We start from the raw sequence: 22273 nt of genomic DNA, 5'->3' as shown, positions 1-22273 counted from the left end.
TGCTGTTCAATACTAGGATCCCAATTATTTCTAAACTATAGGAGATGCAGACTCTGGCTGCACTGGTTACCACACTTCCCATGGTAACTACAGTGTGGATTTATTCAGAGGTGGGATCCAGCAGGTTCTCACCAGTTCCCGAGAGTGGGTTACTAATTATTTGTGTGTGCCGAGAGGGGGCTACTAATTGGGTCCGCTTTTCCGTTAGAAATTCCATTAGGTCCAAAAAATCATAAAGTCCTGTTGTTTCCTATGTGGCTGGTTAGCAAAGGTAGAAAACAGGATCATTCTCCCTGTTGGGCTGTTTTAAAAACATGTTTTAGAAAGATAGTAAAGTTCCTTGTTTAAGGAAAGTATCCTTCTTTTGATTTCTAGAAACAAAATTAAGTATTTGAAAGTATTAAGTATTTGACAGGCAGTCAATTAGAGGAGAAGTAGTTGTTTCTGTTGGCAGTAGACGATAGGACTTGCTACAATGAGTTTAAATTATGGACAGAAAGATACCAGCTGGAAATTAGGAACTTTTTTTTACAGTAAGAGTTTTTTACAGTAACAGAGAAATTATTAATGCCCCGCCCCCCGGAATGCCCGGCCACGCCCCCATCGTGCCCCACCCAGTCCCATTGCCACTACGCCACTGTTTGAATCCCACCACCATGGGAACCTGTTACTAAAATTTTTGGATCCCACCACTGCTGGTCATCCTTCTTAGCATATCTGCATTTGCTGTTCAATACTAGGATCCCAATTATTTCTAAACTATAGGAGATGCAGACTCTGGCTGCACTGGTTACCACACTTCCCATGGTAACTACAGTGTGGATTTATTTGCAAGGCAATGGATAAAAGGGTCTTAGTGGGCCAATCTTGAACATGCTGGTGCCTTCCTGTGTCCCCTTCCCGACCCCAGTTGACACTGCAGTTCTCAAAGGTCACCTGCCCTCCTCTTATTCCACTTGGGCTTCAGTGATTTGCTTTGGGGGCTTCAATTTCTGGCCTTATGTACCAGCCATCCTTTCCCCACTTGTGGGTCCTCACTTCCATTCCTCTACTGTCCTTAGAAAAAGAAGTGTTGATTTTTATACCCCACCTTTCTCTACCTTGATGGCTTTTCAAACTGGCTTGCGATCACCTTCCCTTCCTTTCCCCACTACGGATGCCTTGAGAGGTAGGTGGGGCTGAGGGAGTTCTGTGTCCAGCTCAAGTTCACCCAGCAGACTTCATGTGGAAGAATGGTGGGGACAAAAAATCTAGTTTATGAGATCAGAGTCTGCTGCTCATGTGGAGGAGTGGGGAATCAAACCCAGTTCTCAGATTAGAGTCTGCTGCTCTTAACCCCTATGCCAAACTTAGATCCATCATATCTCATCTTAAGGCATCAACCTTTATTCAGCTGCTGCTGAATTCTGCCCAAGTTAGACTAAGGACTACATCCTCATGTTCTTGCTATGGGGCAGCAATTTTTGGAAGTAATCCTAGACCAGTGGTGGTGAACCTATGGCACTCCAGATGTTCATGGACTACAATTCCCATCACCCCCTGTTTGCCATGCTGGCAGCGGCTGATGGGAGTTGTAGTCCATGAACATCTGGAGTGCCATAGGTTCGCCACCATGGACCTAGACCAGGGGTAGGGAACCTGCGGCTCTCCAGATGTTCAGGAACTACAATTCCCATCAGCCCCACCAGCATGGCCAACTGGCCATGCTGACAGAGGCTGATGGGAATTGTAGTTCCTGAACATCTGGAGAGCCGCAGGTTCCCTACCCCTGACCTAGACCCATCAAAATTCCAGTGACTACCAGGCCTCACAGGTGCAGGAGGGGATATCTTGGAGGCATCTGGAGAAAACCCTTAAAAACACTGGATGAATGTAAATAAATCAGCCTTAGAATAAACCCGAATCTGGATAAATGAGCATCTTAGCATAGTACAGACATAATTTTGGCCTGAAAAATCTACACAAAAGTCATAACGAACCGCCATCACACTGATATCGTCATGGTAAAAATGAAACAAGTCTACACGGACACATCTTTACAACGGCAGGTAGTCCAAGAAAACGGGATGGAAATACTGAGTGCTCACACCTGGAGCAGAGACGGGAGAACAGTACAAAATACAAAAGAGCAATCACACCGTGTCATTGGAACACTGCCTGCACTCTGCCGTGCAGCTTCTGGAGAGGCGCTAGATATGAGGGCGCCCGGAGGCTGTGTTTCTCTTTTCGAACCTCAGCTTGAGCTCAGACACCAGGGCGTTGTGGCCCATGCTGCCAGATCCCTTTTTCTTCATCTGTTTGCTTTTGATCTTGGGGCTCAGGGAGCCAGACACTGTGGGCACCCTCCAGTCAGAGAGGCTCGCCATGAACGTCGGGGCAGGGGGCGGGGCAGGCGCGGCCGGCAGCGAAGGGGGCAGCACCTGGACCAGGTTGTTGTTGCTGTTCTCATTCTGCAGGCTCCTGATGTCATCTTGGGGGGTGAACGTCTCCGTGTCTCTAGCGAAACTCTTGAATTTCAGCCAATCCAGCTTGACCATCCGGGGTTGAGAGTTCTGTCTTTTCCGAATGATCCGTCGCACTGGCATGATTTTGTTGGACCTCTTATTGCGCCAGAACATGGCGGTGGAGATCAAGATGGTGATCATCACCATTATCGCCATGACACCAGCTAGAACTCCTAAGGCTTTCATGGGGTTATCTTTTGTGTGCATCAAAAAGGTGGCCATTGGCCATTTGTGAAGAGTCTGTAAAAGAGTACAAAGAGAACATGTGACTTACTCTGGGGCACAAACAGAGACTGCAGTTTTCATTTGTCCAAAATATGCTCACAACCGGGGCTGACCAGCATCTCCAAATTGTCTGAGCTGGCGTTGGAAATTTGGTTTTGACACCACAGAGATTAAAGATGAATCTTTGCAGTGTCCCATTGGAGTCGTTGCCTTGACTTGGATGGCCCAGGCTAGCCCAACTTCACCAGGTTCTGGAAGCTAAGCAGGGTTGGCCTTGGTTAGTATTTGGATGGGAGACCGCCAAGGAATACCAGAGTCACTATGCAGAGGGAGACAATGGGAAACCTCCTCTGAATATCGCCTGCCTTGAAAACCCGAGGAGGGATGACTGTAAGTCAGCTGCGATTTGATGTCACTTCCCACTACTATAGTAATTAAATAGAGAAGTATTCTTCTCAGGATGTTATTGTAAAGATTTTGGATGTCTCCTGTGTAAATATCCAGTGCTTGTTAACTAATTATAAGTGGAGACAGAAGTGGAAGCCCTGGAAGTTATATAACTATATATTTATATAACCATAAATTTATTTATATATAATATATAACCTGGGACCCTCGTATCTTTGAGACCGCATCACCCCATACGTCCCGGCATGGCCTCTTCGCTCAGTGGAGGCCAATTTACTGGTGGTCCCTGGCCCCTCGATGATGTGGCTGGCCTCCACACGGGCCAGGGCTTTTATGGCTCTGGCCCCGGCCTGGTGGAACGCTCTTCCTCCAGCTGTCCGGGCCCTGCGGGACCTTGGTGAGTTCCGCAGGGCCTGTAAGCCGGAGGTGTTCCCCCGGGCCTTTGGAGGGACCGGCCGCTGATGGTGCCCCCCCTCTTCCTTGGCTTTTTACACCTGAGCCTCTTATCATCTCATAGGACTCGGCGTCCCTCCCTCTTAGGAGAGGATTGTATAAAAAATGGGGTTGTCGGACGCCACTTATAATTATTATGTCCCTTATATCTAGTTTTCATTGTTTTTATCGCTGCTTTTATAGGTTTTAGCTATTTTATGATTGTCTTATGACTGTATTATGACTGTATGTTGTTCACTGCCCGGAGCCCTCGGGGGATATGGCGGTATAAAAATCTAAAGAATAAATAAATATATAACCAAAGGCTATAGAATTTATATAACCAAAGGCTATAACAGAAATTTAAACCGATATAAAAGTCATTCCCCTTTCGCCAACTGGGAGGCCCAGTTACGTGAGGAATCTCCGCTTTTATCAATTATAGTTCCCAGCATTCTTTGGTGAAAGCTCTCCCAGTGAAACTGATATCAGATCACATCATGCAGCAGAAATAAAGCTTGATGACGTTACTTGCCCTTCATATTTGATTTCAGAATCCGAAAAAAGTTAAAACAGTGTTTTCAGAGATTAATGCCTGTAATAGAATTTCCCACCCTGGCCAATGACTGAATGCTTAAAGTCAGCAATTGAAATTTTCGACAGAGTCGAATCCGTTTTTCAGTGGCAGAAACTGACCATGTTCTGTTGTTTGGTACTCTTTTACAGACGTTCTAAAACAAAACCGCAAGCAAGCCAACACTTGGAGGTTTAGTAACTCGGTATAGTAACTCTGAGCCGAATAGGGAGGCTGTGTATTCCGTTTAAAAACCCCAAAAGTGAAGTGAGAGGTAACGTTGTTTTTTATTTATGGCATATTAAGGACAAATGAAGGAACAGTTATGTTTAGCAGTCTAGCACAAAGAACGCCGTGGTCGCCCCCGTATAATTTTCCTGATTTTGCTCTGAGGATGGAGCCGGGATTTTCTCACACTTCTCCAGTATATGATGGTAGAGATAATTAGGGTTACAGAAATGGTAGAAAGGACGCCACTCATGCAAATCCCAAACACGGTCCATGGTTGCTTCCTCAGGCCTAACACAAACGTTTTTACCTTGGACTTGATCTGGAAATGTCAAAAACAAGACAATTGAGCAACCCGTAAGCCACTACCATTAAGGGAACAAATGACATTTTGTTGTTTGCAAATGAGGAAACAATGCTAAGGAGGGATTGCCTCAGTACCAACACAAGAAAGGGGATGTAAGAGCTCAGCATTATATTAACTAAAAGACACACCACTGCCCAACCAATGAGGTTTGACAAATATCTGGAATATCATGCATCAGTAAGAGGACTAAGGAACGGAAAACGGCAACCACTGGGGATGTCTGACAATGCTGTTTTTCATTTGGGGTGCGACTAGGGTTTGTCAGTTCCAGGTTGGGAAATTCCTGGAAATTTGAAGAAGAGTTTGGATGTAGGCCCCCCCCGCCCCGTTCTGCAAGGATACTCAAAAGGGGCATATAAACTCCTTTCTCTTTCTCTTACCATCACAGAAACCTTGCGAGGTAGTTGTCTGTTATGAGGTCGATTGGAGAGTTCTGAGAGAACTGTGACTGGCTCAAGGTCACCCAGCAGGCTTCACAAGAAGGAGTGGGGAAAAAATCTAGTTCACTGGATAAGGGTCGGCTGCTCGTGTGGAACAGTGGGGAATCGAACCTAGTTTTCCACATTAGAGTCCTCTTGCTCTTAACCACTACACCACACTGGATGGATGAAGTGTTGGAATGAGAAGCACCTCTGTTGGGTCCAGCGCTACAGAGTCCACCCTCCAAAGCAGTCATTTTCTCCAAGGGAGATCAGTTGTAATTCCAGGGAGATCTCTAGTTCCCACGTGAAGGCTGGGGACCCTACTGTAACTCTGTAAATCTGCTCCATGTTGTCAACCGTGATCTGAAACAATCTGACACGCTGTTCTTTTTCAACACAATACCAAATATCCCCTTCTGCATTTCCTGTTGACCATCCTAATTGAGGGCTGATTTCCACCTGATGCTAGTGAAGCAGAAAAGGGACTTTGCCTGGGCCCAGATTTCCGTTTTGACTGTGCTGCAACCCACGTGAAGCAGTTACACGCACTTCGTTTGTGTACTAGAGACTCATCACCCTTTTAGGCAGAGGGGGGATCCAGCAGGTTCTCACAGGTTCCCGAGTAGGTTACTAATTACTTGTGTGTGCCGAGAGGGGGTTACTAATTGGTGATTTTGCCACGTGATTTTTGCCTTAGTTACGCCCCTCCTCTCAGCAGTAGCGCGCACAACTTGAAGCAGTCTAGCAGGAGGTGCACCAGCATGCGTGGCAGCCTGCGCCTGCGTGCATTCGTTTCCCGCCCAAGGACCGGCGCAGCGGCTGCGTCCTTGCCACAGCCCCGCCCAGGAATGCCCCGCTCCCAGAATGCCCAGCCATGCCCCCGTTGTTCCCCACCTCTTCCTGTTGCTAGATTGTGATGTCCCCTGATTTCCTGTCACATGCTCAATGGGTCACATGCTTGCTGCTCAGGGGTGAAAACTGGGTCTGGAAAGGTTGAAGACCGTTGCTTTATGCGGCTCTCTTTCTAACTTCTTCAAGAGAGAGAATATTCCACTACCAATAAAATCTAACAAACCCCCCAGGATGCTTTGCATTTTCAGGAACCAGCCTTCTGATTCTAGGCCACTAGAATCGAGGCTGAAAACTTCTCTCTCTCAAAAAAATTGTAACTACTAACGGAGATAAATGATTGACCCCCCCCCCCCCCCCAAATCCTAGTGATTAAACTGGTTTGTAACCAATACCATTTTTGGCAAAAGTAGAATCGGTTAAATTAAATTGCCTTGGGAAATATATTCACTGCTGCATTGTTCCAAGAGCAAAAGACTGCTTTGATGTGTGATCCGACGAACCTTAGCCTCAAGGTATCTGCCTCAAAGGGAGAAGCTGTCGACTAACTGCAATGGCCAAATGTTAATAACAAAATATGCCCGTTTAATTGCTCCATGTGATTAGCACTGCTGGATACCTTTAGTTAGTCTGTCAAAGAAGTTCTTCCAAAGGACGACCGGAAAAAAAATGTAGAAAGCCGCATATAATTGCAGAAGAACAGGTGCATCTATCCAAAGTTGGGGTCTGCAACCTGCGGCTCTCCAGATATTCACAGACTACAAATCCCATCAGCCCCTGCCAGCATGGCCAATTGCCAATAGACAACAATGATCTTGAGCCACCCTGAGCCTGAATTTTGCTGGGAAAGGTGGGGTATCAAGTTGAATTTAAAAAATGATGGAGCAAGGGTTTGATTCAGTATAAGAAGCTTCATGTGTTCGTGTGTCTTTTTCCCTTCTACCTAGTTTTACATCTAGTTACCTGCACATTTTATTCCCCGCTGAGGCTGATTCTCTCTGTTTGATCTCTGGAAATTGGCCATGCTGGTAGGGACTGATGGGATTTGCAGTCCATGAACATCTGGAGAGCCACAGGTTGCAGACCCCTGGACCCTGACCACATGATTAAAAAAGGGTGCCTGGTTTCCATACTGTTGGCTTTGATCCTGCCTTTCCCACAACAAAATGTGTGTCATGTTACGCATACCAACCTTTTCTTCCTGACCAGTACAGCTCAGCTTTAAAGAGGAAAGTCACTAGAGAACATATTTACAGGAGGAAGTGAAGTAGGGTTGCCAAACTCCAGGTCATTCTTGGAGATCTCCTGGAATCACAACTGATCTCTAGACCACAGAGATCTCCCTCCCCAAATCCTCCCCTCCCCAGGCTCCACCTTCAAAATCTCTAGATATTTTCTGACCCAGCATTGGCAATCCCACATTGATGAAGGAGGAAAAGGAAGAGGATCTGCCTTGTTGAAAGCCTTGGGAATTGAACTTCACCAGCTGCACTGGCTCCAGGTGGAGCACAGAACCAGGTTCAAGGTTCTGATGCTTACCTTCAAAGCCCCAAACGGTCTGGGGCCATTGTACCTGCAAGACCAACTCTCCTGCGATGGCCCTTGAAGAGCATTGTGCTTGGCTAGTAAGAACCTGCTGTTGATCTTTGTCCCAAGTCAAGTGGAATGCTCTGTTAGATGAGACCCGGACCCTGAGAGATCTGACAGAATATCACAGGGCTTTTAAGACTGAGCTGTTACACCAGCTCCATCTTACAAGCCCTGTGAAATTTTTGCTCCTAATGTTTCACCCGTATCGATGGCTGGCATCTATGACCTTCTGGTGGTTCCCATAACATCTGAAGGACCTACAACCCCCCTCTGGGGGAGGGTTTAGTGACTGGACACAAGGAACTGTATATGGGAACACTGTGTTTTATGGGTTTTTTAAGTTGTTTTAATTCTAATAGAGCCGTAAGTTCTTATATTGTACATTGTTGATGTTTTAAATTGTGCTCTACTTATATGATGTGAACCGCCCAGAGCCCTTCAGGGTAGGGCGGTTTACAAAACTAAATAATAATAATAATAATAATAATAATAATAATAATAATAATAATAATAATAATAATAATAATAATAATAATAATAATAATAATAATAATAATAATTGCAGTCCCTGGTGACAGCAGGGCCATTGAAAAAGAACACAAGAAGGTCACTAGATACCATGATTTGAAAATCGAGCTTCAGCGTCTATGGCACAAACCATCTGAGGTCGTCCCAGTGGTAATCGGCACGCTGGGCGCCATCCCAAAAACACTAGGGCAGCACTTGAAACATCTTCGAATTGACACAATGAACATCCCTGCTGGGATCCGCACGAATACTACACCGATACATTACAACTTCCTAGGCCTCCGGGTGAGGCTCGAATTGTAATGAAGGCCAACAACCAGCTAAAGATCTGGCAGCTGTGAAATCTACAATAATAATAATCCTCCTCCTCTTCCTCCTCCTCCTCCTTGTGATGACACAACCCATAAAAAGTGATCTTGTGTCCATTCATGTCAACAACTGAGACGTGCTAGAGGTAAGATGTGTACGTAATGTGACATGCCTCTGAAGATGCCAGCCATAGATGTGGATGAAATATTAGGAGCAAACACTACCAGACCATGGCCACGCAGCCTGGAAAACCCGCAACAGGCAGTTGCTTTGGTTCCCCACCCCCTTATGCTGCTGGAAATGAGGAGTAGGAGGTTATTGTGGGCTTTCCAGGCTGTGTGGCCGTGGTCTGTTAGATCTTGTTCCTAACGTTTCGCCTGCATCTGTGGCTGGCATCTTCAGAAATGTATCACAGAGAGAAGTGTGTTGCTGTCCATACTTCTCTCTGTGATACACCTCTGAAGATGCCAGCCACAGATGCAGATGAAACATTAGGAACAAGATCTACCAGACCACGGCCACCCAGCGCACAAAAACCAGTTGTCCAGCCGTGAAAGCATTCAACAATACGAGGAGTGGGAGATTTATTTGTTTTTAGTCTGTTGGATTTTTAAAATGTCATCTGGATGGAATTTTATTAGATGGTTATACATTTTTTACACTGAGGGGTGTATTGTTTTTTATTGTTATCTGATGCTGGAAGCTGCCCTGAGGTCTCAAGTGGAAGAGCAGCCTACAAATAGAATAAACAATCAATAACAAATAAATAAATGATAAACAATCCCTTTTTCAGCTAAGTAAATAATTGCAGAGGCAACTGCACAGCAACAAGGTACGTGGCAGGATCTTTGGAGGTGCAACCGCAGGTGATATACTTTGGTGATAAGGATGCTTGAGATGGAATGAGTTTATTTATTATTAACATATTCATGAGGTTTTTTTTAATACCACCCTTCCTTTTCAGGCCCAGGGCGGTTTCCAACCTTTAATAAACATGGCATGGAGTTACCTGAGGCTGCAGGTTGCTGGCTGGGTGGGGTGACAGAGGGTGAGGCAGATGCTGAGCCAGTCATGCGCTGCCCTTTGGACAGAGCTGTTGGAGGGGGCTGGCTCGCAGAGGCGTAGCGCCGATGGGGACATCCAAGGCAGCTTGTCCCGGGCGCTGCGGGAGGTGGCGCCACCGGGCAGGAAAACTCCCTCTGCTCCCTGCTGCCGGCTCTCGTGCTGTGGGAGTTGGCAGTGCAGAGCAGGAAAACCTCTCTGCCCTGCTCCGTGGAGCAGAGAGAAGATGGAGGGCTCTGCATTTTCTGCCCCCCCACATGGTTCCCCACACCGCAGCCACCTACAGCATTTCATAGCTAAATCAATGGACTGTGCTAGGCTGCAGGCACAAAGCCACTGAGAAGATGCAGCGATGCCCCTCTGCCTGACCTGCTGCCTTCACTAAGCCTCTAAGCAAATTGATCTATGACTTCATGCACCTGCCCTGAAACCAAGAGTAGATATTCTATACTGGGAGGAAACAACAGTGTAATGGAATTTTAACTGTTAATACGTTGCATATCTCTTGTGGGGTTCTTCTCACATACCATCCTAACCATGTCAGAGTATGTGCTCCATGAACTTACCCTTGCCCCATAACTAAAGACAGACATTTCTTGATACTCCCCCCATTAATTCCAATCTAACTTTACCATGTTCCGCAATGCAGCTTTTGCCATGGATTATCAATGGCTCTTCCACTGTGCACATCTTTTTTTCTCTCTTTTCTATATTAGATCTCTGGTATTCTCTTACCTCTTCTGTGATATCAATCTTCAAAACAGCCGTGGTACTAAATGAAGGAGAGCCCCGATCTTTGGCCTGCACTACCACCGACCATATGCAGTCTTTGTTTTTGGTGATGTTGTAAATGATGTCCAAGGATCTGATGTAGGATTTCAGCTTTATTTCTCCTGTGCATGGGTCTATATCGAACACGTTGGCCGGATCGGCTTGCATAATGGTGTAGTCGACGATGTTGTTCGGTTCCTCTGCATCTTGGTCGATTGCCTGTTCGTAGGGGAATGAGGGAAGGGATCCTTTACTGAATCCAAATCAGTCCCAAAGGGACAGGAACATTCAGTTAACGATTTTATGGCTTTCATTAGTGAGTGGGGATAAAACAAAGTAAAAATGGCATCTCTGATGCAGTGGCATAGCACCAAGGGGACAGGGGGGTGCGCGATGCACCAGGTACACACTGGTGTGGGGGCGTGGCAGGGGCATTCCAGGCCATGGTGGGTTGGAATGCCCCTACTACTAAATAGGCTCTTGGATCTTGATTTTCATAATTTGACTCTTGCAGCCAAGACAACCTGTTCTCCGACTACATTATTAATCCCATGTGAGCGTGGAATTACGGCAGCATATCTTCGTCTGCTGATTAATCCCACTCAGAGGAGAGCCTTGGCTACTGCAAGATGTAATGTGCTGCCATCAGCTCTCCTCGAGGGAAGATTCAAGAATATGGAACATTCTAAAAGAGTTTGTTCATGTGATATGACTATGGTTGAAACACTTGACCATTCTCTGTTTGTATGCCCTAAATACAATAAGATACGCATGAAATACATGAATTCCATTTTCTTGCAATGTTCTCAGTGGCAAGAGTGTTATAAGATACCCAATCTCCTGAACAGCTCTGATGTGCTCTTTTGTGAAACTGTTGCAAATTTTATACTGGAAATTAGTAATTTTAACTGTATTTCTTAAACTTCGTTTTGCTTTAAAATATTGTCCTGTTTTGTATGCCAATAAAGGCTTGTGTGTGTGTACCAGCAGCAGCAGCAGCAGCAGCAGCAGTACTGTTATTACTAGTAGTAATATTACTACTTGTAGTACTGTTGCTCCTCCTCCTCCTCCTCCTCCTCAGGATGGATCTGTGAAATGACATGGGTGGGAGGAGGGGCTCCTTGATCCTTACCTTTCTATTCTATCCTTCCATGCCAATCCCCTTCATTTCAATACCCCCTCATAAATACTCACTCGGATCTCTTCTCTCTTCTCCCCTTGCCTCAGATATTCCCTAGGCTCTCTTTTTCTGTGTGCATGCGTGTGCCCCTGCAATACCCCAACTGTGACTCACTCTGTCTCTGGGAGACATTTAGCTTTTTCCCATCTTGAAGAGGTGGAAAGCTTCTAGAAACTACAGAATATAATGTGCCGCAACCCACCTCCACTTTTACTGGCGATCCAATAATCATAGTTTTCTCCTGGATGTTCCCGTTGAACTCCGGGGAGTGATCGTTGACGTCAAGCACCGTAATGAAGACTTCAGACAAGCTGTACTTCCCTTCCGTATCTTCTGCTTTCACGTAGAAGTTGTATTTGGAGTTGACCTCAGCATCTAATGTGGCCCATGGTTGGGTATAGATAATCCCAGTAGACGGGTGGATCAAGAATCTGGAAAACAGCATAGAAAGGATGATGTTTACCTCCTAAGCAGGTCAGGTCTCTTTAAGGCTGTGCTCAGAGGTAGTGTGATAAGATTCTTTCTCCCTTTTATGGTATGTTGACTCTAGACCCAGAGGTGGGATCCAGCAGGTTCTCACAGGTTCCCGAGAGTAGGTCACTAATTATTTGTGTGTGCCGAGAGGGGGTTACTAATTGGTGATTTTGCCATGTGATTTTTGCCTTAGTTACACCCCTCCTCTCAGCAGTAGCGCGCAGAACTTGAAGCAGTCTAGGAGGTGCAGCGGCGTGTGTGGCAGCCTGTGCCTGTGTGCATTCGTTTCCCGCCCAAGGACCGGCGCAGTGGCTGCGTCCTTTCCACAGTTCCGCCCAGGAATGCCCTACCCCCGGAATGCCCGGTCATGCCCCTGTCGTGCCACGGCCAGCCCCATTGCCCCATACTAAAATTTTTGGATCCCACCATTGTCTAGACCCAATCCTGACACTGGATCATATTTGCCAACTTATTTGCACAGTTAACTAGCCACTTCTCTAGAAATACTTAAAAGCAATCTTACTCTATATAATTTGCTAATGTCATGATGATGAACCCTCAGCATGGGCATGCAGGAGACTTTCTTATGCACCCATTGGCTGAGAGTTTGTTGTTGCTCTCAAAAGGGCCCAGTGGACAACCACCACCAAGCTGCCCTCCAGCCAGGCCTCCACCCTGTCTTCCCATTCCCCCAGCCCCCCTTCCCCTGCCCCCCAAACCACCCCCACCCTTATGGAGAAGTGCACCAAGCCACTTTTCTGCTGGGACTTCCACCCTTCCTCATTTCCCTAGCGACGCTCTCACCTGCCCAACACACCAACCCTGCCCCGGTGAAGAAGTGGGGCCAGGCTGCACTCCTGCCGGGACTCCTGCCTGCCTCTCAATTCCCACAGCCACCCTCTTCCACCCCCAAAACCAATCCCGTCCTGCTGTCTGGGGCCCTGTCCTCCAGACTCTCACCCTGGTTCTGGCAACCAACCTGTGAGGTCTGAAGGGCCGTGTCAGCACAGAGTGTCAGCAGAGAGCCATAGCAACTCCGGAGTAAGTTGGGATGGGGTCGGATAAGCAGTGGGATAAGCACCGGGGGGGGGGGGATGACAGAGAAGGCAGGTAACCAGGACAACTTGCCACCAGCCTGACCAGTCCCCCATGCACAATCTCTCTCTCTCTCTCCTCTGTCTATAGTCCATTTCATTGCAGTTTGAAATGGGCTTCAAAGCCAGTGATGATACAATGCTCATTTTGCTACACACTCAATAGTCACCCAGCATTCTGCTTGGAAACATGGCTTCCTCGATCACGTGAATTAATGTACAGGTGTAAAAAGGAGACGGGGAAGGTTCCTTGAGAGTCATGTTCTTAGGTTCCCCAGGGAGAGTGTCATAGCTATGAAAGCCCTGCTCTGGCATGTTGTCGCTTCTTTCTAGGTTCTCACTGCAAAGTACACACAGCAACGCCTCAGCTGTCTGTTGTGATGTGGTGGGGTGTTCAGGAAGTTCTCCTTAAGGAACACATGACCAAATTGTGTAGGGGTCAGAAGCAGTGGTGGGATCCAAAAATTTTAGGAACAGGTTCCCATGGTGGTGGGATTCAAACTGTGGCATAGCGCCAAAGTGGGGCACAACGGGGGCGTGGCCAGGCATTCCGGGGGCAGGGCATTCCCGGGCGGGGCTGTGGCAAGGACGCGGCCGCTGCACCAGTTCTTGGGCAGGAAACGAATGCACGCAGGCGCAGGCTGCCACGCACGCCGGTGCACCTCCTGCTAGACTGCTACAAGTTCTGCGTGCTACTGCTGAGAGGAGGGGCGTAACTAAGGCAAAAATCACATGGCAAAATCACCAATTAGTAACCCCCTCTCGGCACACACAAATAATTAGTAACCTACTTTCGGGAACCTGTGAGAACCTGCTGGATCCCACCTCTGGTCAGAAGTCAATACAGGGTTGTCAGATAAGTGAGAGATTGCGGGGGGGAGGGGCATGTGTTGTTGATGACATCACAACCTCACTCCTGGGTACAATTCAGAAGAAGGGCTACAGAAGCTTAAACTAATATTGGAATGTCTATTACAGATATTTATGCAAGTGAGTAAGATCCAAATTCATGTTTATTGTATATAAAAGTCTACAGGAATTTTTTTTTTATGTTATGATGCAATAACATTTAGGTAACTGGGCCAGACTGAAGGAATCCCGAGACCAAACCTAACGCAGTTTGGTTAGCTGGTAGGAAATTTACTCTTCATATTGTGAACAGACTAAAGCATATGAGTTCATCTGCATAAGCTTTCATATTTTGCCCAGCAAGAATGTGGTATTCATAGCTGTTTGGAAAAAAACAACCCAAAATGTTCTGTCCCATTAATGGGGATTTAATGGGAAGTTATTAATTTCTATGCTAAGAAAAGCTCTAACAAACCATACTGATATGTATATGCTAGCTTATAATGTTTTAAGTCATTGTATTTAATCATACAAGTTATATGAGAGTAATTCACGGGGCACCAAGCACTTCAGAAATGCATGGGGCAGCCTGACACTGAGCTTTTCAGAAGGTTTGGGAAAACAGTAGAGATAAGAAGTCAGCAGAAGCTCAGAAAATATTTGAGAAGGGTGGAATAGAGGCTTGGTTGATATAGCAACCAAAATCTCTGACCTGGCCAAGATGACATAGGGTACTTCTGCACTGTAGGATTCAACCTTAGATCGACTTGGGTCCGACCCGGGTACTCCGCACACCCGTAGCGTCAGACTCGTGTCTGACTCGACTCACCCCCTCTCGCTGTTAAATTTTCGAGCTCGACTGGGAACTCGGGTTGCACACAAGCCGAAGCCGGCGGAGTGCGGAATCTCCCTCGCCTCGACTCTGCCAGCCAGCAAATCACAGCGCAGTATTTCGCCCATGCGCAGAATGGGAGACTCATGGCGGCGGCGAGAAGCGCGCCTTAAAAAAAACACCAGTAACAGCACAGTTGAGCTCAGGTAACTCAGCAACCAATCGGGACGCAGCGCAGGGAGTTGGTCCCGCCCTGTGAACTCAGCTCCGAAGACACGAGTCAGCTGCTGTGCGGAGAACAGAGGAGTCGAGCTCAGATAACGGATTTCCACGGACACGAGTCGAACCTGAGTCGCCTTGTGTGTGCGGAGAGGGCCATAAAGAATAGATGCCCAATTGTGGAAAGTAAGGTGGGCTTTGAAAAGGGGGGAGATTTTAGGAGTGGCCCAGCCAATGGGTAAAGAGACAAAGTATACTAACAAGTATGTACAGGGAGGGGAGAAGAATTGGTAACGTGATGGGCAGTTTGACCCAGCCAATGGGCAAAAGACAAGGAGGGATGTTTGTAAAAGGGTATAAAGTAAGTTACACAGACAACAGTGCTTAGAACCTCCTCTCTGTCCTGCTCGACAAAGGAGAGTTCCCTCTTCTGCGCAGAATTGAAAGAAAACAATAAATGTTTTGAACACTGAAGAAATCTTTATGGAACTGGGGGCCCTTCCGCACACACAAAATAATGTGTTTTCAAACCACTTTCACAACTGTTTGCAAGTGGATTTTGCTATTCTGTACAGCTTCAAAGAGCACTGAAAGCAGTTTGAAAGTGCATTATTCTGCATGTGCGGAAGGAGCCTGGGTTATTTAACTGTGGCAGCCAGGCTTTGATCTGTGCTTATCAATACCCACACTCTGGTGGTGGAAAGGGCCGTCCCCTATAGGTTTTCTAGTCAGGAGACAAACAGAGGCAGTTGGCCTTCACCTCCCTCTGTGTAACAACCCTGGACTTCTTTGGTGGTCTCCTATCCAAATACTAACCAGGGGCTGGCCCTGTTTAGCTTCAGAAAGATGACAAGATCAGGCTAGTGTAACCCCCATGCTCAGAATGGGTTGACCCAGTAAGGGGTGGAGACTCAAAGCAGCAAGAGGCTGCAGCAGAGCTCATGTAGTTTGGAGGAGACAAGGCTACCAGACTTGGACCTTGATTTCTATAAGCCCTTAACACCTTGCTAAGGTAACTGCAATGTTGTTGGGAACTACTGGGAAGGAAGTTGTTTGTTTTTGCTATGTTGTAAATGTTGGAGTTTATTGTTTCAGGGTTTCTTTTTGTGTTTGTAGTGGGTGAGAGTTCTCCTGGAAACCTTCATCATGTTGAATCCTGTTCATCAAGCCCTCGGAGTCTTCAGGAGCCAACCCACTTGCAAAGAAGAAATGGACTTGGCAGTATCAGTAGACTGTAAATAGAAGGACTTGAAAATGCAACCTGAACAGGACCTTGAAGTGTGATGTTAAATGTTGATGTTATATGTTATATGTTAAGAAAGTAAACCATATTACATAAGAACATAAGAACTAGCCTGCTGGATCAGACCAGAGTCCATCTAGTCCAGCATTCTGCTCCTCGCAGTGGCCCACCAGGTGCCTTTGGGAGCTCACATGCAGGATGTGAAAGCAATGGCCTTCTGCTGCTGCTGCTTCTGAGCACCTGGTCTGCTAAGGCATTTGCAATCTGAGATCAAGGAGGATCAAGATTGGTAGCCATAGATCGACTTCTCCTCCATAAATCCATATTGTTTTTAAAATTTGCTGTTGCAAACTCATTCCAAGTTCTGCCCCACAGAACCTACAAGCTGAGGTTACACTAGCCCCGCCTGTGTGAACAGGACAAGCTTCTGTCTATCCAAACTATTTTTTGAAAAAGGATGAATGTCTACATTTTCACAAACCCGGTTTGTAAAGGGTTCTTAAAATGGGGGTGGGGATGGAGGAGCGTTTCACTTGACTCGAACGTCGTCCCGCCCAGCATCTCCATCAGCTGTGTATGTCAGCCTTTATTTTCCTCCGGAGAGGAGAAATCGGCTTCTTAGCTGGAGAAAGGTCAAAACATTTCAGAATTGGCTTCACCGGAGCCCTCAGTGAAAAAGAAGCCAGTGTGATGTATCCAGCAGCTGGTAGTCTGCTGGAGTGGCGTAGGAGGTTAAGAGCAGTGGTGTAGGAGGTTAACAGCTCGTGTATCTAATCTGGAGGAACCGGGTTTGATTCCCAGCTCTGCCGCCTGAGCTGTTGAGGCTTATCTGGGAAATTCAGATTAGCCTGTACACTCCCACACACACCAGCTGGGTGACCTTGGGCTAGTCACAGCTTCTCAGAGCTCTCAGCTCCACCCACCTCACAGGGTGTTTGTTGTGAGGGGGGAAGGGCAAGGAGATTGTCAGCCCCTTTGAGTCTCCTACAGGAGAGAAAGGGGGGATATAATCCAAACTCTTCTTCTAGTCATCCTATCTCTCTGCCCGGGTGAAAACTTGACATTCTCAGACCAGAGAGCATTTGTACACGGGCTAGGGCTGAATTCGCATCTACAACAGTCAGTGCTGCAAAATGCAGCCGCAGTTGTGCCGTTGATGGGTCTAGATGTAATGCTGAATATTATTCAAGGTCTCTAGGGCCTCTTTGTTTGGAGAGACTCGTTGTCAGGCGTTCCAAGTTTCGTTTTGAAGCCATTTTGCTTATATTCCTTGTTAACGGCTTTCATATTTCTGAACGGCAAAGCATGACAGATTCCTCCCCAAACACAATGCCTCTGTGCTGAAGCAAGAAAGAGTTGCTTCTTGATGCGGTTGGTAAGAGCGAGGTATTACATCAGGCCGGAATAAAATAAGTCTGCCAACCGTGCAGACAAGGAAAGCATGATACATGCAAATCGGGTGGTTCAGCTAGCTTCGTTTCAGGTTCCTTTTGGGATGAAGAAAGGCAAGGACAAATCTCTCGCTCAGATCCTAAGGGCAAGATCAAACAATTTCCATGGAAAGTATTCCCTTTGGGCACAAATTGAATATCCCAGAGGATTCATTTTTATTGATTTAGGGCACTTCCGCACATGCAGAATAATGCACTTTCAGTCCACTTTCACAATTGTATGCAAGTGGATTTTGCTATTTCACACAATCATAATCACAATAGACCTTTATTGGCATAAGGTATAAAAGCGTGGGTATGCACCATTATTAAATTTAAAAGAATTGTACGTGCCATCTATGAGTGGTTTTACATTCTAACATCACACTTCATTTGTAAAAATATAACATAGATTAAAAATGTTGACCATTCAATTGTAAACAGGATTGTAAACAAATATAGTATTTTGCTATTTCACACAGTAAAATGCAGCTGCAAAGTGCATTGGAAGTGCATTATTCTGCACGTGCGAAAGCGCCCACAGATTAAATGTCTCTAATGTTATTCCCCATCCTTCAGGTCGGGAGGTAACAGCTGTCTGTCCTATCCGTCACTGCTCATTCAAAGCAATTACCTGCATTTATTTTAATGTTAAAACATTGAATTAGATTCCGGGGTTCCGGTTCCGGTTGCTGAGTGTAGCAGACGCCCCTCTCTGTCTAAGCTCTGTCAACTTTTGGATAAGTCTCTCATTTTAATTATGTTTTATTCTTCAGACTCTTTTTCAAAGGAACGGGAGTAGATTTTAATGACTAAGTGAAGAACCGGGCGGCAGTAACATTGCCTTATACTCCTCTTGAGACGACTGCTGATAATGAGCCTTGTACTGACCTTGGAATGCTAGCTGACTGAATGTTTGTTTTATAAACTGGATTTACAGGCACCAAACCTTTATAAAGGTTTTTTGTTATAATCCCGAGAAGCAACTTTTGATAGCTAGCATAATTTTGAACACCTGAAGTCTCGCAACTATTTTGTTGACTGCTCCAATAGCTGGTAAACTATTTGGAACTCACTGATTGGCTATAGAAGCTGCTGCCTGAGCTGATAAAACAGAGCTGGCTGTCTTCAATAGTGTGAGAAGCTGCGGCTGAAAAAGCTATAGGAACCTAATGGGGGCAAAAAAACCGATATACATCACCAAATAACATCCCCAAGCAGAAACCGTGCAAGCAATCTAGAATTGACCAGTTTTATTCTGGAAATGATTTGACAGACAGCTATTTGGAGAATTTGCCCCTCTCTAATAGATATGAGGTGCTGGGCATTAATAACAACATTGAATTAGATTCCATGGAACTGTTCAATGCAAGTTTGGACAGAAAGAGGGTGTGTGTACACGTATTCCCACACACAGCAATCTAGTGTGATTCTTCATGGAATTCTGCACTTCCTACCCCTTTGGTTTCCAAAACATTTTATTTCTAGCCTCAAAACATTTTAAATGAATCCCCTTTTAAATTATTCTAATGACTCCCCTGGGCCCCTGTCGCCACCAGCGTAGAGGGGGCAGTCCAGGGGCATGGCTGGGGGAGGAACTGACTTTAGTTGATTCCCTCCCAACCATTCACCCAGTTGCACCAGTGGACAAGGTGGCTGACTTACACCACCAAAAACATTGCGTAAGTTTATTCTGCCCAATAGGAGCTTTTTGGCGGCTGGAAGGCTTTTTGGCTTTTAAAGCCTCCCCATACCACCGGGAAGCCTCTTTGAGGGCGATTCCGCACATGAGTAAAATAGGTTCGACCCAGTTCCCTGAGAAGGGTACTAACCTAGGTCGAAGTCATTGTTGTTCCCCACTGCAACCAGCTTGATCCCAGCTCGGAGGGCGGAATCATCCTGTGCCTCTTCGCCACTCTGTTCTGATTGGCTACTGTTCTATGGCCATGTTCCGTCTATCCCCACACACGTTATAAAAAAAACTGCCACAGGAATGGAGGGACGAAGGTGGCGTTTTTTGATTGGCCAGCTGTACGCATGCCCGAAACACTCCGCTGTGATTGGCTGAATGGGGGACTCTTGGCACCAGAGATTCCGCACTTTACTGGAATCGAGCTGAGTTCGAGCGTGATTCCCTGAAAAAGTAGTAGTTCCCAACTGGAATCGGAAATTTGACCGTTACACGGGGAGAAGGTGGTACAAAACCACATCGATCCCAGTGGTTGTGCGGAGCACTTAGGTCGAACGCAGCTTGATCTTAGGTCAATAACGCAGGTGCGGAATCGACCTGGGAGTGGTGGGGTGGCGCTGCATTGGTGCCCCATCCTGATTTCGGATGCGGCTGGTTGTTATTCAATTTCATATCACGAAAAGTTTCAGCAGCTTATTTCTACGCATTAACTCGCTATTAAAGGACATCGTTTTCCTCTGGCCGGTTGGCAACTCTACCCTTTGTGGGCATTGTAGCTATGATTATGGATCAGGCATCTCAGAAAGCTTTCTGAAAACACAAAGGATAGGATAGTCCAAAGGGTGTGAGTTGAGCCCCAGTCCTCAGGACACAGATTATCGGAAGGGAGGAGGTGAGAGTTCCTACCAAAATTCACAAGCCCCTGAGCTTTGCTTCTTGGGGTTTTGTGTTGTTGTTTTTTTGGTCATCAAGTTATGGAAGATTTATGGCAACCCCATAGGAGTTTCAAGATAAGAGAAGTTCAGAGGTGGTTTGCCATTGCCCGCCTCTGCGCCACACTCCTTGGATGTTGCCCATCCAAATACAAACCAGGGCCAACCCTGCTTAGCTTCTGATATCTGACAAGTTCAGGCTAGCCTGGGCTATGTAGGTCAAAGCTTGGTTTTCACAGCATTCTCAAAATAGTATTTAGCTTCCCTGTAGCTTTCCAAAAATAGTACCTGGAGAAGCAGTCATCAACAGTAAGGGCCCAGGCTTGCTGTAATATAAGCCCTGCTACTTACCCCATTTATAATTCCTTATAATGCCATTTGTTTCTCAAGCATACCAGAAAAGCCCATGCCCAATTCTGTTCGATGACTAAATCAAAAATACTTTTGGGGAGATATGCATCATTCATTATTATCGATGCCGTTTTGAAAATCTGTTTGCAAATGGGAGGACAAGCTTTTTCCTTGATATCCCGGGTCTGTGTTGAGACGGGACCAAAAAAATTTGCCACCCCAATCAGCTGCACTGCACCATCCAACACTGCCATCTTGATATTCCTTTCTGTGGTACGATGTGTATGTGTGTACTGTGTAGTCACATGTATCTCAAATCCTGCACAGCTTCATATTAACCCCCAAGAGGAGTGCTGCACCAGTTCCTGTTCTTCTAATATTTTAGTTCTGTTTCTTTGCTTGACAGTTTCAAAACACTGATCATCTCACGTCGGTTTCAAACTGATAGTCACAATATTGTGTGCTAAAAGTAAACTTTAATGCTATGGGTGGTAAGCCCGAAAACAGCAACAGTGTGCCATTAGGGTTTCTAGCTGTGGAAGGGAAATATGTGGAGAGTTTGGGAGTGGAGCCGGAGGAGGACGAGATGAGGGAAGGGCTGGGACCAGTGGTGGGATCCAAATTTTTTAGTAACAGGTTCCTTCGCCAGCCCCCCCTCAACAAAGAGGTCAGAGGCATACCTGGGCAATCCTGAGCCCTGGGCAAAACCTGAGTTGGATGCCCCCCCCCATGGGCAGCTACCCCACCACGACCCCCCAATTTTTTTTTGCACCAGGTCATTTCTATATCATCATCACATTATAGAAAATGCCCCAACTTACAAATCTGAACACAGCAATGGTGAAACACACAGGTTCTTTGATAGAGACTGGTGAGATAAAAGGTACGAAAGGCTGAGAATCCATGAATTGCAGTACCTGGAAGGGATTAACCCAGTTCAGGGAGTTACATTATTAGTCACAATTGCTATATGGAACCTTCACGTTCAAAGGCAGGATGCCTCTCGGGGAGGCATGGAAAAGCGGACCCAATTAGTAACCCCCTCTCGGCACACACAAATAATAATAATAATTATTATTATTATTATTATTTATTGTATTTATAAACCGCCCTCCTCCGAAGGGCTCAGGGCGGTGAACAAAACAAATAGATAGAGCACAGATAAAATCAGTAAATAATCATTAAATATGGCTCTATATGTTAAAATCAACCCCATTAAAATGCAGCATCCTAATCAAATATATTGATGGCGTCCTACTAGAAATCCCCTAACAAAAAGGGGGGGAGGGGAAGGAAAGAGAGGGAACAACAGGGTCCACAGATGTTATGAAAAGGAGGAGGGGGGCATCAGCGGCTGGACTCCCCAAAAGCCCGGTGGAACAGCTCCGTCTTGCAGGCCCTGCGAAATTCATTAAGATCCCGCAGGGCCCGCGTAGCTGGAGGTAGAGTGTTCCTCCAGGCAGGGGCCAGAGCTGTAAAAGCTCTGGCCCGGGTGGAGGCCAGCCGCATCATTGAGGGGCCAGGGATCACCAGCAAATTTGCCTCTGCTGAGCGCAGAGGCCGATTTGGGACATGTGGGGCAAGACGGTTCCCTTGCCAGCCCCGCACTCTTGGGAACTGGTGAGAACCTGCTGGATCCCACCTCTGGCTGGGACTTCAATGGGGTATAAGGACATAGAATCCCCTTTACAAAGCAGTCATTTTCTCCAG

General features: G+C 46.4%; 1 protein-coding gene across 1 annotated transcript in view; it reads right to left on the bottom strand.

The window, feature by feature from the left end:
• Window positions 1–613: 613 nt before the first annotated feature.
• The window catches only part of CDHR1 (cadherin related family member 1), a 111108-nt gene continuing 89448 nt past the window's right edge, over window positions 614–22273 (bottom strand). Inside the window, exons 17-20 of the mRNA XM_048506852.1 lie at window positions 11652–11880; window positions 10234–10488; window positions 1774–2744; window positions 614–1475 (exon numbers count right to left, since the gene is read on the bottom strand). Of these exons, the coding sequence (XP_048362809.1) occupies window positions 2190–2744; window positions 10234–10488; window positions 11652–11880 (1039 nt within the window). The 3' untranslated portion in view covers window positions 614–1475; window positions 1774–2189. The remainder of the gene's footprint in view (window positions 1476–1773; window positions 2745–10233; window positions 10489–11651; window positions 11881–22273) is intronic.

The sequence above is a fragment of the Sphaerodactylus townsendi genome, linkage group LG08 (assembly GCF_021028975.2).
Source record: "Sphaerodactylus townsendi isolate TG3544 linkage group LG08, MPM_Stown_v2.3, whole genome shotgun sequence".
Lineage (NCBI taxonomy): Eukaryota > Metazoa > Chordata > Lepidosauria > Squamata > Sphaerodactylidae > Sphaerodactylus > Sphaerodactylus townsendi.
Note: the sequence above shows the minus strand (reverse complement) of the source record. Positions and strands in the feature narration are given on the sequence as shown.